The following is a 14,456-nucleotide window of genomic DNA, read 5'->3' on the forward strand; positions in this document are numbered from 1 at the left end:
GAGAGAGAGAGAGAGAGAGAGAGAGAGAGAGAGAGAGAGAGAGAGAGAGAGAGAGAGACTTAATCTAGGCGGGTAAGATTCTTTTCTGTATTCCTTCAATAATTATTACATGGCTATACATCAATGCGAGAAGAGTTTCATATAAAAAATCCAATACTTATATAATGAAACTATCTGAACCTGTCACACACACACACACACACACACACACACACAGAGGGGGGGTGGGGGGGGTAAGGCCGTGAGTAGGAGGTGATGAGGGAAAGGCGTTCGTGATGCACTTGATATAAATCTTACCAATCACCCAAAAGAGCTGAGAGAGCACTTTGGTTTGGCTGGCACTGTTCTTGCTGGTGCCCTTGCATCGTATTATGGCACCGTTGCACCGCCGCCTGGTCTTGGTCTGGGTCGCAGCTCAATGTAAACAAACCCACATGGGGGCGTTTCTGTGCATCTGGCGGAGATAAAAACACCCCAGAGAAAGAAGAAGAAGGGTCAATCCTTAGTAAATACGGGATGTGAATAGCGCCAAGATCAAAGGCATGGACTGTGAACCATGGCATAGTGCTGAGGAGTTTCCAGGTCACAGGGTCACGGCAGCAGCATCCCTGGCAGGTGTTGGGCAGCCTAACTAGCCCCATAAAACATCCAGGAAGAAGAAGACTGGTGATGCTCCCTGCTCACGATCATCTTCATACCCATACAACAACGTCACAGTAAGTAGGTCCAGTCCAGTGTCGTAGCCAAAACAAACACAAATAAAGATTAATTAATAGCAGAGCGATGAGTAGCGGGCTTCTTTTTTTCTACAGGTCAAGAAAGCAGTAGGAATTTTAGCTGTGAGATGGAAGGAGTTTGGTTAGAGGCAGCTGAGAATGAAAAGGATTTGGGTGTAGTGATAGATAAGACTATGAAATTATCAAAGCAGTGTTTACAAGCAAGAAATAGGGCAAATAGGATCCTTGGGTTTATAATAGAAATGTTAGTTATAAAAGCAAGGAGGTCATACATAGCTAGTTTATATAATGCTTATGTTAGACCTCATTTAGAGTATTGTATTCAAGCTTGGTCACCACATTATAGGCAGGATGTTAGTCTGTTAGGAGCAGTTCAGAGAAGAGCAACTAGGATGATGCCAGCAATGAGGCGCCTGGAGTATAGGGAGAGGTTAAAAGAGTTAAATATGTTTTCATTTGAGAGGAGATGTCCATGGGGGGATAGGTAGAGCTATATAAAATGTCTTCAGATTGTGATTACTTAGATGTGGATACTTTCTTTACACTAGAGGAGGGAAACAGGACTAGAGGTCATGGTAGGAAAATTAGAAAACAAGGGTGTAGGTTGGATTTACAAAAATATTTCTTTAGCCATAGGGTGGTAGATTTCTGGAATGCATTGCCAGGGGAGGTAGTATACAGCAGTAGTTTAAATGTGTTCAAAAAGAGGTTAGATAAGTTTATGGATGAAAAGATTTGGTAGGAAGTAGTAGGTGGGATACAGGGTAGTTGATGAGTGGAGGTGGCAAGATTACTGCATTCAAGAGATTAGATAGGTTTGGGGAGGCGGATGATAGGTGCTACATTGCCATTCGCGGTAGGTAGACAAGGGCTGCCAAGTATAGGCCAGTGGGCTTTTTGCAGATCCCTTACATTCATATGTTCATTCACTGAAAATTTTTAAGTCAAGATCACGGTTGGATGTAAGAAAGTATGCTTTCCCAAGTAGAGTGGTAAACAACTGGAACCAACTGCCTGAGTGGGTGGTGGCAGCAACCTCAGTGACTCAGTTTGAGGCCAGACTAGACAAAATTTGGGCTAATCAAGAATTAAAATATAATTACAAGGCACGAATAATCCACCACACACTGCCACAAGTTGTTTATGTAGATCTGGAGTCATAGGTGTAAGCCTCTTCCAGGAGGTCATCTGTAAGTATCTGTAAGTAATTAAAAGCAGAGCGATGAGTAGCAGGCTTTTTCTCTACACTTTTTGTTGCCCTTGAGCCGTCTCCTTTGTTGTGAAAATGAAAATAAAAATAATATATAACCCCCCGCGGCCCCCCTTACCACGGTCCCCTAATGACACTTAATGTATCCTGTGGAGTATTCCCTCTCTACCGTTTATCATTTTCACCAGTATCGAACTCATACGGAAAGCCTCTCAAACTCTCTCTGCAAGAAGGGTGACACTTTGGCCGACTGGTTAGAGAGTGGCATCCCATCTGGCAGGTCTCTGGTTTGATCCTTTGCGTTGCAAGATCCTTTCTGGGTCTGGATTAATTTCCTGTGTGCTTCATGACATGTGGAGGGCATGGGAATGTCTGGGAAAGTGGAAACTCATGGCTGCTGCAAGTGTCTCCTACATATGATCAGTGCTGGCATTAATATGTTAGATTTGCTCTGGTTGGAATATTATAGGTTAGTTTCTAATCCTGTGTGCTTTAACCCCTTAACTGCGGATTTCCTACAAGAAGACATCACCAAGGTTCAGAAATGGATCAAAAAGTGGCTGATACAATTCACTGAAGAAAACTGTAAAGTCCTGCACCTTGGAGTGGATATCCAGCATACCAATACCACATGGTAAACACTCCACTATCCACCACAGAGGCAGAGAAAGACCTGGGAGTACATGCTACCAGGCTACCAATGAAGGCCAAATCCGTGCCAATCGCAGCAGATGGGTTAAAGGGCATACATTTTCCCCTTAAGCTATTTTAGGGTAGCAGAATTAAACTATACATTTACCCAGAGTTTTTACCTGCGTTTCAGTACATTTACCCAGAGTCCTTACCTGCATTTCAATCCATTACATTTATACTGCAGCGAGAAAGATGCATCAGTGACTGAGATAAGACTTGTGCTGCTCCTTTATGACATCGGAGTCCCTGTTTCAATAGCCGTCTCATGTGTGTGCCTTCCCCTCCAGACAATGGGTATCCGAGGCCTCTCCACCTACATCCATGAACACCTGCATGAGGTTCTGGTCAAGCACAAGCTGCACCATCGCAAGGTTGTTATTGATGGTAACAACCTTGCTCACATCCTCTACTTTGAGTGCACAGGCATAAACGCAGCCTTCGGGGGAGACTATGACAAGTATTCCAGCTTTGTTGAGGAGTTCTTCAAAGGGTAAGGTTAAATATGTTTGTATATATTTAGAGGCATTTTCATTGTATCATCTTCAGACAGTATTAGTTCACTTCAGGACAAAGGCTTTTCCCAACATTCTCCACTTCTCTCTATTGGATGTTAGTGTACTCCATCGTACTCAGGCAGATCCCTTAATTTTATCTCCACCTGGTTCTCTCCCTGCCCTGACTTCACAGTTTTTGAGTCTCGCAATATACATTTTATTATCTACCAGGTAGTTTTTCTTCAGTGTATATTTGCAATGCACGGGTGTGTGTGTAAAATTACCGCAGAGGGTTTTTAACAGTCATATCCCTTATTAGCTTGCAAAGTTGAGTGTCTACTGCATATGAGTTCCTGCTAGTACCAGTTTTAAAGGGACATTTGAGTAAAACAGTCATCTCACGGGATACTAGTTTATTTTCTCACAGGGATTTAAATGAAGAGATATAGTTGTCCAGCCTAAGTCATGCTGTCCCTACACAGGCTGCAGGAGTGTGAGGTCTACCCCATCGTGGTCATGGACGGAGGGCAGCCACTGGACAACAAGAAGATGAACACCGTGAGGGAGAGAATCACCAACCAGATCCAGACGTGCCTCGGCATCATGCCCAGCAACCAGTACCGCCTCAAAGTCTTCCCCTGCATGGGCCGGGACGTGTTTGTCTCCACGCTGAAGAAAATGGGAATAGTCGTACTGCAGACAGACTTCGAGGCAGACTTGGAGATCGCCATGTTAGCCAAAGAGCTGGAGCTGACTGTCCTGAGCAGTGATTCAGATTTCTTCATGTTTGATGTGCCCTTCATCCTGCTGAGCTCCATCACCTACAACAAGGTCAGCATTGGCAAGAAGAAGAAGACTAAGGAGATGTTTAGCTACATTAGCTGCTACCACTTCAATAAAGAGAAGTTCTGCCGGGTGCGTATTTTGATTTTTGTGTGCTTTTAGGTTCATTACTTGCTATGTATGTATCTGAGTATTATTTTATTTGATAGTGTGATAAATACCCTAAGAATCACCTTTTATGTATGAATCTGCTCAGACTAGTGTGATGAATACCCTAAGAATCACACCTTTTATGTACAAATCTGCTCAGACTAGTGTGATAAATACCCTAAGAATCACCTTTTATGTACAAATCTGCTCAGACTAGTGTGACAAATACCCTAAGAATCACCTTTTATGTACAAATCTGCTCAGACTAGTGTGATGAATACCCTAAGAATCACACCTTTTATGTACAAATCTACTCAGACTAGTGTGATGAATACCCTAAGAATCACACCTTTTATATATGAATCTGCTCAGACTCTAGTCATATCTGTTGTTCAGCTTACCAAAAACTAATTCATCAAAAGTTTGCACCTTGCCAAAATTATCTAGAACAATTTTACTTCATCTTTTCCACCTCTCCTCCAACCCGTTAGTACCACAGCTGTCATGTCTATCAATAAAGCTGAATGTTTTGTTTAACCCGGTAGCAGCGACGGGCCAAATTTGTGGCTTTACCGTGTAGTAGTGACCATCCAAATTTGTGCCATGATATAAACCCCCAAAAATAGATGATACATAATCTGATCACAAATGCTTTGATATATATTATGAAATGATTTGTGTGAGGGGTGATTTTTTCTCATTTTTCTCGCTTGGAGGGACCATTAAGAAACATGATCCCCGCTGCTACCTGGTTAAACCTTATCTGAAACTTCCTTTATATAGATGTGCAGCATGTATACACTGAGCAAGTAGTAATGGTCATGGAAAGCACTCAGCATCAGGTATTTATGGTGCGTGTTGGTCTTGGTGCTTAAGTGTGTGTTGTCTCTGCTGTCACCTCATTGATTCTTTTTATTTCCAGCTGACAGGTGTTGCGCCCGGCCACTTCCCCATGCTGGCCACACTGCTGGGGAATGATTACCTCGCATTCGATCACTTTAAAGGCTTCTATGCCATTTTGGAGAACGAAAATAGCAGATCAAGAATGACCACTCGCCACAGTACCATAAAGAACGTCCTGGATTGGTTATCACGACACAAGGAGAAAACTTTGGAGCAAATCATTGGCATTGTAAGTCAGTAAATGTATCCAGCATTAAGTTATGTGAATATGACAAGAGCAAGGTTATGGTAGTTGAGAGGGCAAGAAAGCAAAAAAATTGACAGTGTAAGATCTGGTTGAGAGAAGAGAAGATGGGGGAGCTGACTAAAATTAAGTACTTAGGGATAGTTGTTTGTATGCTTGCAGGGAGAGATGAGGGAGGCTCACACATCAACCTTGAACCCTCCTCTGTAACGCTGCCCCCTTTACACTGTCCCGGAAGCAGGTGCTGGTGCCTGCAGGATGAACTTGCCAGACCTGCTGTCCCTCAACCAATATTGGCCTTGTTAGAATATGCAGAGGCAAAGACCTACCTTTTCCAATGTCTAGAATGCTTTCTCTTTTACTGATAAGGGATTATAGATTGCCTGGCCATGACTACCATTCAATGTTATAAAGGAAACTTTAATTAGCATACAGCCATTACTTTTTCTAATTATGAATCCCTTTTTTCCCATTCACCAAGGGTTGTTTTTATCACCATTAAATATCCTTTTGTTCCCACAGGTGGTGAGTCACTGCAACGGAAGCAACCTGAGAAAGAAAATGAGAGCAGCGATGAAGAACTACACCGATGGCGGCAGCAACATCATCAACTTGGTCTCTGAAAACTCCCTGAAACATGCTTCAGATAGTTTGAGGAGAGCAAACTGTTTTGGTACAGGTGCCCAAGGCGAGGATCACATTTTCAATAATCCTAACATGACTGAAATGACCAAGGTGGAGACGTCCTTGTTCTGCAAAAATGGCACCAAGCTCCCGCACTGGTTTGTCTCTGCTTACCGAGCCCACCGGATCCCTCATGAAGTTGCAGACGTAGTTACACAGAGCTACTTTATATCCCCGCCTCAGGTGGAGGAAAAGCCGTCCCCCTCCTGCTACCTACTGGTGGAGCCAATCGTGAGGACGGTCTACACCATGCTGTGGCAAAGCTCCCAGGAAAGATATGGTGTTTGTGACAGTGTAGGATTGAGTGAAGGGAATGTTGGTGCTGGTGAGTCACAGCAATTTTTTCCCCAGAGTGGTTCATTTCCAGAATCTTGGAATGCAAATGAAGCGTATGATTCTGATGTCATTGTGGAGGAAGACAGTGAAGAAAGTGAGGTGGACGAAACAGAGGATGGAAATAACAAGAATGTTGGTCTCTTAGAGGAGGAAGATGTTGAAATAACTAAGGACACTGAAACTAAAGTGGGAAAACTTAGTAACTCTGATGAAGAAATTGACAGACCAGTTATTGAAAGTAAGGAAACTGGAGGAGACAACTCAAATGAATCTGAGGCTTTGTGTGAAAATGTAGAAGAGAGTGATGAAGAACTGGAGGGAGGGACGGACCCTGCCATGACGGGATGCCTGAAGTGGTACCTGAGGAAAGGAAGCAGAATGTGGATCAAGAAAGTGCCTCATTTATCAGAAAGAGAGGCGAAGGCGTTGCCCTCACTGGTGGAAGTTGAGTCCATGTCACTTCTTGAGAAAAGGACAGTGTTTTACTCTGTGCTGAGTGCCAGTTCACAGTCCACATCATTAGACTTACCTGCTGACCTGGAGTTAATTCTTGACTTCATCATTTTCTGGTATCAAAGGAGCTCGTCATCATTGATAGACACACACGCCTTCTCAGCCTTAGTGTGTGTGTTCATGTACTACATAATAGATGGCAAAGTTGGAAGAGTCAGGACTAGGAAAGCCTTTGAAGATGAAGAGAAGTGGAAGGCACAGTTCTCTGCGCTACAAAGTGATGCAGCGTACTGCCGGCCGGGTGACAGCTTGAGGGACACCTTGGCCCAGGTGTCCGGGGAGGAATGTCTGCTGGCGGCACACAGGCTCTTCAAGTTCCACCACATGGACCAGAAAGTGACCGACAAGTACTACAGCAGGAAGACCGTTCATGCATTCAGTGAGTACCAGGCTTGCATATATTTTGTGCAACTCCTGAACACTCTGTTGGGCTCTCCGTTTCCCCTCCTCAGTATTGAGCACTTGTGGGGCGGCACGTTTTGTTACAACATATTTTTTGACTTGAAAAAGAGACCCAAACCTTTGGTGAGAGTGTCAGAACTATTAGGGAAAGGAAGCTGTCTTGAAAAACTGTTCTACATGCTGTTCGCACGTCTCGGTGAAATCTTAAACTTCAAGAAGTACCGAGGAATAGTTCAGCTTGTAGAAAAGACAGAAATGCCCGAAACTGAGGACCTCCCTGAGAAAAGTGATAAAGTAACAATGCATAAGACTGTGGAGGACATTCCTAAAAAGACCAAGAAGAAAAAGAAGCACAGAAGGAAAGCAAATAAGAAAGATTTGCCCAGTGAAAAGGAAAGGAGGAATCCAGACGAGGGAGAGAATAACCAAGAGGAGGAAGATGAGTCAAACATGAGTGGAGCTGAACAGAAAGACAAAGAGGTGGACTTACTGGATAACCGTTTTGCTGGACTATTGGTAAACCTATAAGCATAAAGTTACCTGCACCATAACTTATACCATTTCTTCTTGTTGATGTCTCAGAGGCACCAACGAAGACAGCAACCACCTACCTCCATCCGTCCCTGTCCCCTGCTCTTTGGGGATTCAGCAAGGCTCAGTCATGTCCAGAAGTTAGCAGACTTACCCAAACCTGCAGTGGTGTACCCTTGCAGTGCGCTTCTGAAGTGATGTGTATGTATCAGGGGAGTTTGTAATCCACACAAGAGGCGTACAGTGTGAAAGGGGCGATCTGACGTTTTTGTAGTTTTGAGTTTGTAGCATTTTAAAGCAACCACCAGCCACCAGACTGTAGTGTTTTAAAGCGACCACCAGACTACACACAAGCACACCAGCTGAGTTTGACAGAATTGCACAACTTTAGGTCTAAGGGTGCGTCCACACCGGCAAACAATGTTCATCTGACAAACACTGTTACCAGTGGAAAGCAGAAAAGCTCACTGATGACTTCAGAAGCAAGAAGCAGCTGAACTTCAGACACTGTCTAGTGGTTTTTATTTTTATTTCTTATTGTGCACCATGGTGATGTACCACACTAGACCCTGGCACCAACCACCTGTCACCAAAGTCCACACTAACACTGACTTTTTAAATACCTGTGTTGCCTACCAACATCAGCTTCAAACATTGTCTGCTGGTCTTTGCTTGAACAGAGCAGAAACTGTGGTATACAACTTCAACTGGTACCACAGTTTGGTGCCATAACTTCTCTTGTTTCAACCATTATGACATCATGCTGCTTCACCTTATGATATGGTAACAGTGTTTGTCCAACCAACACTTCAACAGTGTGGACACACCCTAAGAAACACACCACTTCCAAGGTTGCTTTATCCTTGGCTTGCTTTACCATTTAGTATTATAAATCAGCCTCCAAATGCCACTAAAACCAGAACACATCAGTCCCAAGATGCCCAGAAAAACAGACCATATGGTTGCCCATTCTACACTAAACCCCTCATGTAGTAATCACTGTCATCTTTTCTTAATTGCTGACATGGATAGAGACAATAATCACTCATCTTTTCTTCATTGCTGACATGGATGCAGACAATCATTCATCCTCCCATCTCATTCTTCACATTTTTACCCACTTTTTCCAGGGTAAGATGCTTTAGATATGCTGTTTGTACAAATATTTAGAGCCTGGGTACACCTTAAAGAATAGGGTGAGGCTGCCTTGCCTCACTTTAGGGAGGGGTTAGGCCTAGTCCATTACAACTGGTGCAAGTTACTTCCTCTTCTTCCTTGAGCCAGATAAGCTGCTAGTTACAAGTTACCAACTATTTTTTGCTTGGTTCCAGCCATATGGGATTTCCCTTATATGCAGATCACCTCACTGGCAGCCTGGTAACATTATACTCCCAGGTCCTCTGTGGTGGATAGTGGAGTGTTTCCCATGTGGTTTTGGTATGCTGGATATATCCCCTCCCAAAGTTAATGGCTGTAATTTTTTTTATTAACTAACAGCCACTGTTCCATTCAGTTGATGTCTTAGTAGGAAATCTGCAGTCATGTTAAACCCATTGTGGAAAGTAAAAAAAACTACTACTGATCAGTTTACCGTTTACTTATAAGAGCCTCCGGAGATCACCCACCACATTTTCCAGGAAAAAAAATTAAAAAAAAAAAAGAAAAATCACAAAAGGGAGTCTCTAAGACTTTATGCCGAAAAGCTCATCAACCCGCAACCCTATACAGGTCAACAAGTCTGACAGTGTGAGGCAACAGTAAGAATCTTCACACTGCATGAGAGGGCCAGCTGCAGGGCCAGGATTGTTGGCAGCACATGGGCAGCAGGCAAAGCAGCCAATTGGAGGACATGGTGGGGTGAACCTGAGGAATAAAAAAGGAGAAATGACAGATCCCATTCTCAGGTTATTAGCAGCTTTTAAATATATAGCACTTGGTCAAACTAAAGCATGCCAAGAGTATTTTAAAGTTAAAATATGCAATTACAGAAACTTGTGTACATATACAAGTACACTTTACCCTGTTGACATATCCAAGTACATAACTGTATATCTAATTCTTCACAACATTGTTCACTCCTCTCAAACCCCAAGTAACAGTATATCCAATTCTTCATAACACCAAACTTTTTAATTTGGTTCACTCCTCTCGAACCCCAAGTAACAGTATATCCAATTCTTCATAACGTTCACTCCTCTCAAACCACAAGTAACATCCAATTCTTCAGAACACCCCAACTTTAACTTTGTTCACTCCTTTCAAACACCCAAGTAACAGTATATCTAGTTCTTCATAACTCGAACTCTCTACCCTTCACTACTCTCAAACCCCATGTAACTATATTCCCCAACTCAATTTTATCCACTCCTCTCAAACCTCTCCCAGGTCACTATCAACCATACACCGCACTTAAGATTACGTACTATTGGTTAACACAGGGGCAGGAACACTGAACAGCACCACACTTACCTGGATAAAGAGTAGACCGTCCACCCACCTCAGCAGCCAGCACCCAACTGATCCTGGGTGTCCTCTGCTGCCCTCACCTCACCTCCCACCACTCTTCCCCCTCCTCCTACCTCCCCCCACCATCCTCCCCCCATACCTATCCCCCTCTTAATCACCCTTCACTCATTACCTGCCATACTATACTTCCATCAGTGGCCTCATTCTCCTCTAACCGCTATCATGTGTAGGGAAAAAAAGAATTCTGGAGTGTAATTGATTTTATTCGAGTTGTGTGTTTGTATATACTTGTTAATTTGGGTTTATTGACTTTGATGGTGTTTGTAAAGACTAATTTGGAAGGAGATCAGGCAGAGGACTACACTAATGGGCATGCAGTTGTGTATTTGATGTATATAGTAATTCATTTTCATTTTCTTTGATAATATTTTTTTAAGATCAATTTGTAATGAGATCAAGCAGAGTGAACGACTGAAATATTAGGTTACTATGTACTTGTGTGTATATATTTATGTATATATTAATAATTTACATATCATTGCTTATTAGTTCATACTTATTCCCTTTGATATTATTTGTAAAGACCAATTTATAATAATGTCAACCAGGCAAGGAGAGACTCATGGGTAACACTGATTCATTTATAAACATCACTAGGGGGGAACATTTCAAAGATTATAATGCTAAACTGAAATCCATTGTGTTATTTTGGACATATATACCTGTGTGATGTATATACAATGTGCCTATGCTTACATATATAAAAGTACAGGCGTGTGGGTGTGGGTGTGGGTGGGTGTGGGTGTTCATGTACCCAATCACCAGCATCATTGACCTCATTCCTCGCAGCAGCTGAGAGTGAATCAAGAGCGACCAGTGGGTGATTCTAGCAAGTGTTCAGTGGTGGTTAAGAGGGGCGGGGACTAGCTAGGTCGGGACTCTCAGCCGCTTCCGACTCTCACCTCAACTATAACCAAATGCCGAAAGGGAGATCAGTCGGGTATGAATGTGTATGTTAATCCTAGACAGTGAAGATCATGGTAGTGGCGTTGGTAAGATTGAGGGATGGATGAAAGATGAGGTTTGGTATAAGATAGGAGGGAGGGAAGGAGAGGAACGAGGAAAAAGAAGGAGGGAAGGAGAGGAACGAGGAAAAAGAAGGAGGGAAGGAGAGGAACAAGGAGAAGGAAGGAGGGATGAGAATGGAAAGCTTGTCATAGTTAAATCATTATTACTATTATTACTGTTAGTGTTGTTCGTATACTCATAACGGTTAGTGTATTCTGTTAGGTAATGTGTGTGTGTGTGTGTGTGTGTGTGTGTGTGTGTGTGTGTGTGTGTGTGTGTGTGATACCTGATAACTTACCCCGCCCCTTCTCAGTCACTACTTCTATAACCACTACCACCACTAACTACCACTAACTACACTACTGGACAAGACATTCAGCTATATACAAGTACTATTTTAATATGCCCTTCTCCTCCTCCTCCTCCTCTTCCTTCTCCTATCTTAAACCTTCCCTTCCTATCACTTTCTTCTCGTCTTCCTCCTCCTCCTCCTCCTATTTATTATTTTAACATGCTTTACGACTCCTCTTCTTCCTCTTCCTTCTCCTCCTCCTGCCTTACAAACTTAAACCTCCCCAACCTGTCACTCCCTCCTTGTCTTTCTCCTCTTGTTCCTCTTCCTCCTAACCCTTCCCATCCTATCACTTCCTCCTCCTTGTCATCCTCTTCTTCTTCTTCCTCCTCCTCCTCTCCCTCTCGAGCCCAAGGACGCGAGAATGAAGCAATGGTGGTCAGAATGCTTACAATTTATTGAATATTATACTGGTCACGTATCACAATGCACAAAGACTTAATGGAATGCACCGTGAAGCACAACGCTGGGCCGCACTTATCATCGCAATGGTAGTACGTAGTAACATACATACAGACAGACAGACATTCCTATATGGGTTATAAGTGTGTGTGGAGGGACGTTGAGGGTTTAGTTAATCAAGGAATGGGAGTTACTGTGAGCATCCAAAGAGGTGATTGGATTCTGTATTGGTGTGTTCCTCGTTTGGTTCGTTATACAGAAGTTCACATAGACGTAGAATTGTTTGGTGAGGTGTTTCGTCTCGTTACGAATGCAAAAGTAACGTTATATATTGATTTTCACACCTGTACGAGGCCCTATTCGTGTTTTTTTTTCTTAATACAGAAATTCACATATAATTGGTTGGTTAGGTGTTTCGTGTCGTAAGGAATGCAAAGGTAACGTGATATATTGATTGTCACACCTGTACGAGGCCCTGTTAGTGTTCCTCTTTTGTTTCTTAATATAGAAGTTCACATAGACGTATAATTGTTTGGTTAGGTGCCTCATCTCACAAGGAATGCAAAGGGAATATTAGGTTTCTCGTGAGTCTTAGGATGAATGCAAGATGTGTATTTGTGTTCGTCTTTCGCTGCCTTTAAACACAGTAGATATATGATTGTTTAGTTAGGTGCCTCGTTGTAAGGAATGCTAAGGGAATGTAAGGTTTCTCGTGGGACTTAGGATGAATGCAAGATGTGTATTTGTGTTCGTCTTTCGCTGCCTTTAAACACAGTAGCTATATGGTTGTTCAGTTAGGTGCCTCGTTGTAAGGAATGCAAAGGGAATATTAGGTTTCTCGTGAGTCTTAGGATGAATGCAAGATGTGTATTTGTGTTCGTCTTTCGCTGCCTTTAAATACAGAAATATATGACTGTTTAGTTAGGTGCCTCGTTGTAAGGAATGCTAAGGGAATGTAAGGTTTATCGTGGGTCTTTGAAGGAATGCAAGATGTGAATGCGCGTAAGGGAGCTTCTGACAGTCAATATATATGTCGAAAAATATGCTGGGACCCTTATAAGTAAAGAGTGGTAACTTTACTCGCATCACAACATTGCAACCTCAGACTGGAGGGGGATAATCTAAGTGACTCATAGTATAGATATTGAATTCCAGCCATCATCCGTTCATATTACACAGTGCATTCGTAGATGAGAGAAAAATAGGTACGAACAGAACAGTGTAAACTACCCCAATATAATCATTAAAGTCTACCATTCGTTCATATTACAAGTCCCATTCGTAGTTGAGGGAAAAGCTGAACCACCTCATTTTCTTCCTATGGTGATGAACGAGGCACTTGTTAACTACCCCCAGTATGATCATTAAAGTCTAACTACCATTCGTTCATATTACAAGTCCCATTCGTAGTTGAGGGAAAGTTAAACCACCTCATTTTCTTCCTATGGTGATGAACGAGGCACTTGTTAACTACCCCCAGTATAATCATTAAAGTCTAACTACATTCGTTCATATTACAAGTCGCATTCGTAGTTGAGGGAAAGCTGAACCACCTCATTTTCCTCCTATAGTGATGGGGGAAGCACTTGCTGAGCCTACAACCCTTCAACTTAACACACTCACACTTCAGTCATTATCAAGTCTCTCATCGTGGGCCAGGAATCTACATTACAACCTCCGCGGACGCCTGGAGCTTGGATTGGCGGTAAACAAGGAACACCTAGCTCTCGATCACGTGACAAAGAACATCCCTCATCGAATCACAAAGAATAAATGGCTCGTTTGCTTCCTCCCCGAGTGCTTGTCTGCGGCCGAGCCCTGTGCAGCTAACTAGTGAATGGGGGCTTCGGGCGCACCTGCAGACACGCACCAACAATGCGTATAATAATTACTCTAACATCAATTATACATTTCACTAATATATACAGGGATTATGTACTAGTCTACACCACATGTACAAATCTGCAGCAATCACAGGAAGGGAAAAAAAGGGACAGATTAAGTGTGGAAAAAGACCCATCATCAACAATAACAACGTAGGTAAGGAAGGTGTTGGAGGTGGTGTCGACAGCGGCGGCGGCGGCGGCGGCGACTCCATCAGGAAGGTCCCCGCGTAAGGAAGGTTTAGGCTGCAAGAAAAAGGCCGCGTCAACAACCTTCCTCGTCCTGTCCTAGTCACGCCCGCCGCCTCACATGTTCTGGATGATCTCGTACTTCTTCTTGAGGTCGACTGATTCTCTCCGCGGGTCCGCCTTCTTTTTGCTGGCTAGCTTGGCGCGCATCTCCGCCGCTGACATGTTCAGGTTCAGGCCGCTGGGGAAGGCGAAGAAGAGGCGTTAGTATGACCTCAACACGAAGAATACAGGGAAAGGGGAGGCGAAGAGAGTGTTAGTATTACCTCAACATTGGAGAGACGAAGAATAGAGCGTTAGGAAAGACTAAGAAGAGAGCGTTAGTATTACCTCAACATTGGAGAGACGAAGAATAG

General features: G+C 43.2%; 2 protein-coding genes and 1 long non-coding RNA gene across 6 annotated transcripts in view; 2 read left to right on the forward strand and 1 right to left on the reverse strand.

The window, feature by feature from the left end:
• The first annotated feature begins 385 nt into the window (after positions 1-385).
• On the forward strand, positions 386-9,547 carry LOC126997663 (protein asteroid-like). Its single transcript, XM_050858892.1, has 5 exons — positions 386-716; positions 2,928-3,130; positions 3,617-4,049; positions 4,990-5,199; positions 5,737-9,547. Exons 2-5 carry the CDS (start codon positions 2,931-2,933, stop codon positions 7,675-7,677), a joined length of 2,784 nt encoding a protein of 927 aa, XP_050714849.1. The 5' UTR covers positions 386-716; positions 2,928-2,930; the 3' UTR covers positions 7,678-9,547.
• A 602-nt stretch (positions 9,548-10,149) lies between these two features.
• LOC126997666 (uncharacterized) lies at positions 10,150-12,743 on the forward strand. Its single transcript, XR_007752251.1, has 2 exons — positions 10,150-12,259; positions 12,379-12,743. It is a non-coding gene; the product is annotated as an uncharacterized LOC126997666 (long non-coding RNA).
• LOC126997664 (uncharacterized protein DDB_G0284459-like) overlaps positions 11,946-14,456 on the reverse strand; it is a 54,483-nt gene continuing 51,972 nt past the window's right edge. The window contains exons 5-6 of one of the 4 annotated variants that reach the window (XR_007752250.1): positions 13,522-14,281; positions 11,946-13,274 (exon numbers count right to left, since the gene is read on the reverse strand). Coding sequence is in view for 1 of the 4 variants with exons in the window: in XM_050858893.1 (XP_050714850.1) it covers positions 14,158-14,281 (124 nt within the window). In the remaining 3 variants the exon portion in view is untranslated. Of the gene's footprint in view, positions 14,282-14,456 lie in introns of all 4 variants that reach the window. The other 3 variants (XR_007752249.1, XR_007752248.1, XM_050858893.1) reach the window with 3 other exon arrangements.

The sequence above is a fragment of the Eriocheir sinensis genome, chromosome 12 (assembly GCF_024679095.1).
Source record: "Eriocheir sinensis breed Jianghai 21 chromosome 12, ASM2467909v1, whole genome shotgun sequence".
Lineage (NCBI taxonomy): Eukaryota > Metazoa > Arthropoda > Malacostraca > Decapoda > Varunidae > Eriocheir > Eriocheir sinensis.

Bases quoted from the DNA above. Each gene is read 5' to 3' on its own strand.
- LOC126997663 (XM_050858892.1), top strand. From the start codon at position 2,931: ATGGGTATCCGAGGCCTCTCCACCTACATCCATGAACACCTGCATGAG. The intron at 3,131-3,616 runs GTAAGGTTAAAT...GTCCCTACACAG, and splicing joins GTTGAGGAGTTCTTCAAAGG to GCTGCAGGAGTGTGAGGTCT. The intron at 5,200-5,736 runs GTAAGTCAGTAA...TTGTTCCCACAG, and splicing joins TGGAGCAAATCATTGGCATT to GTGGTGAGTCACTGCAACGG.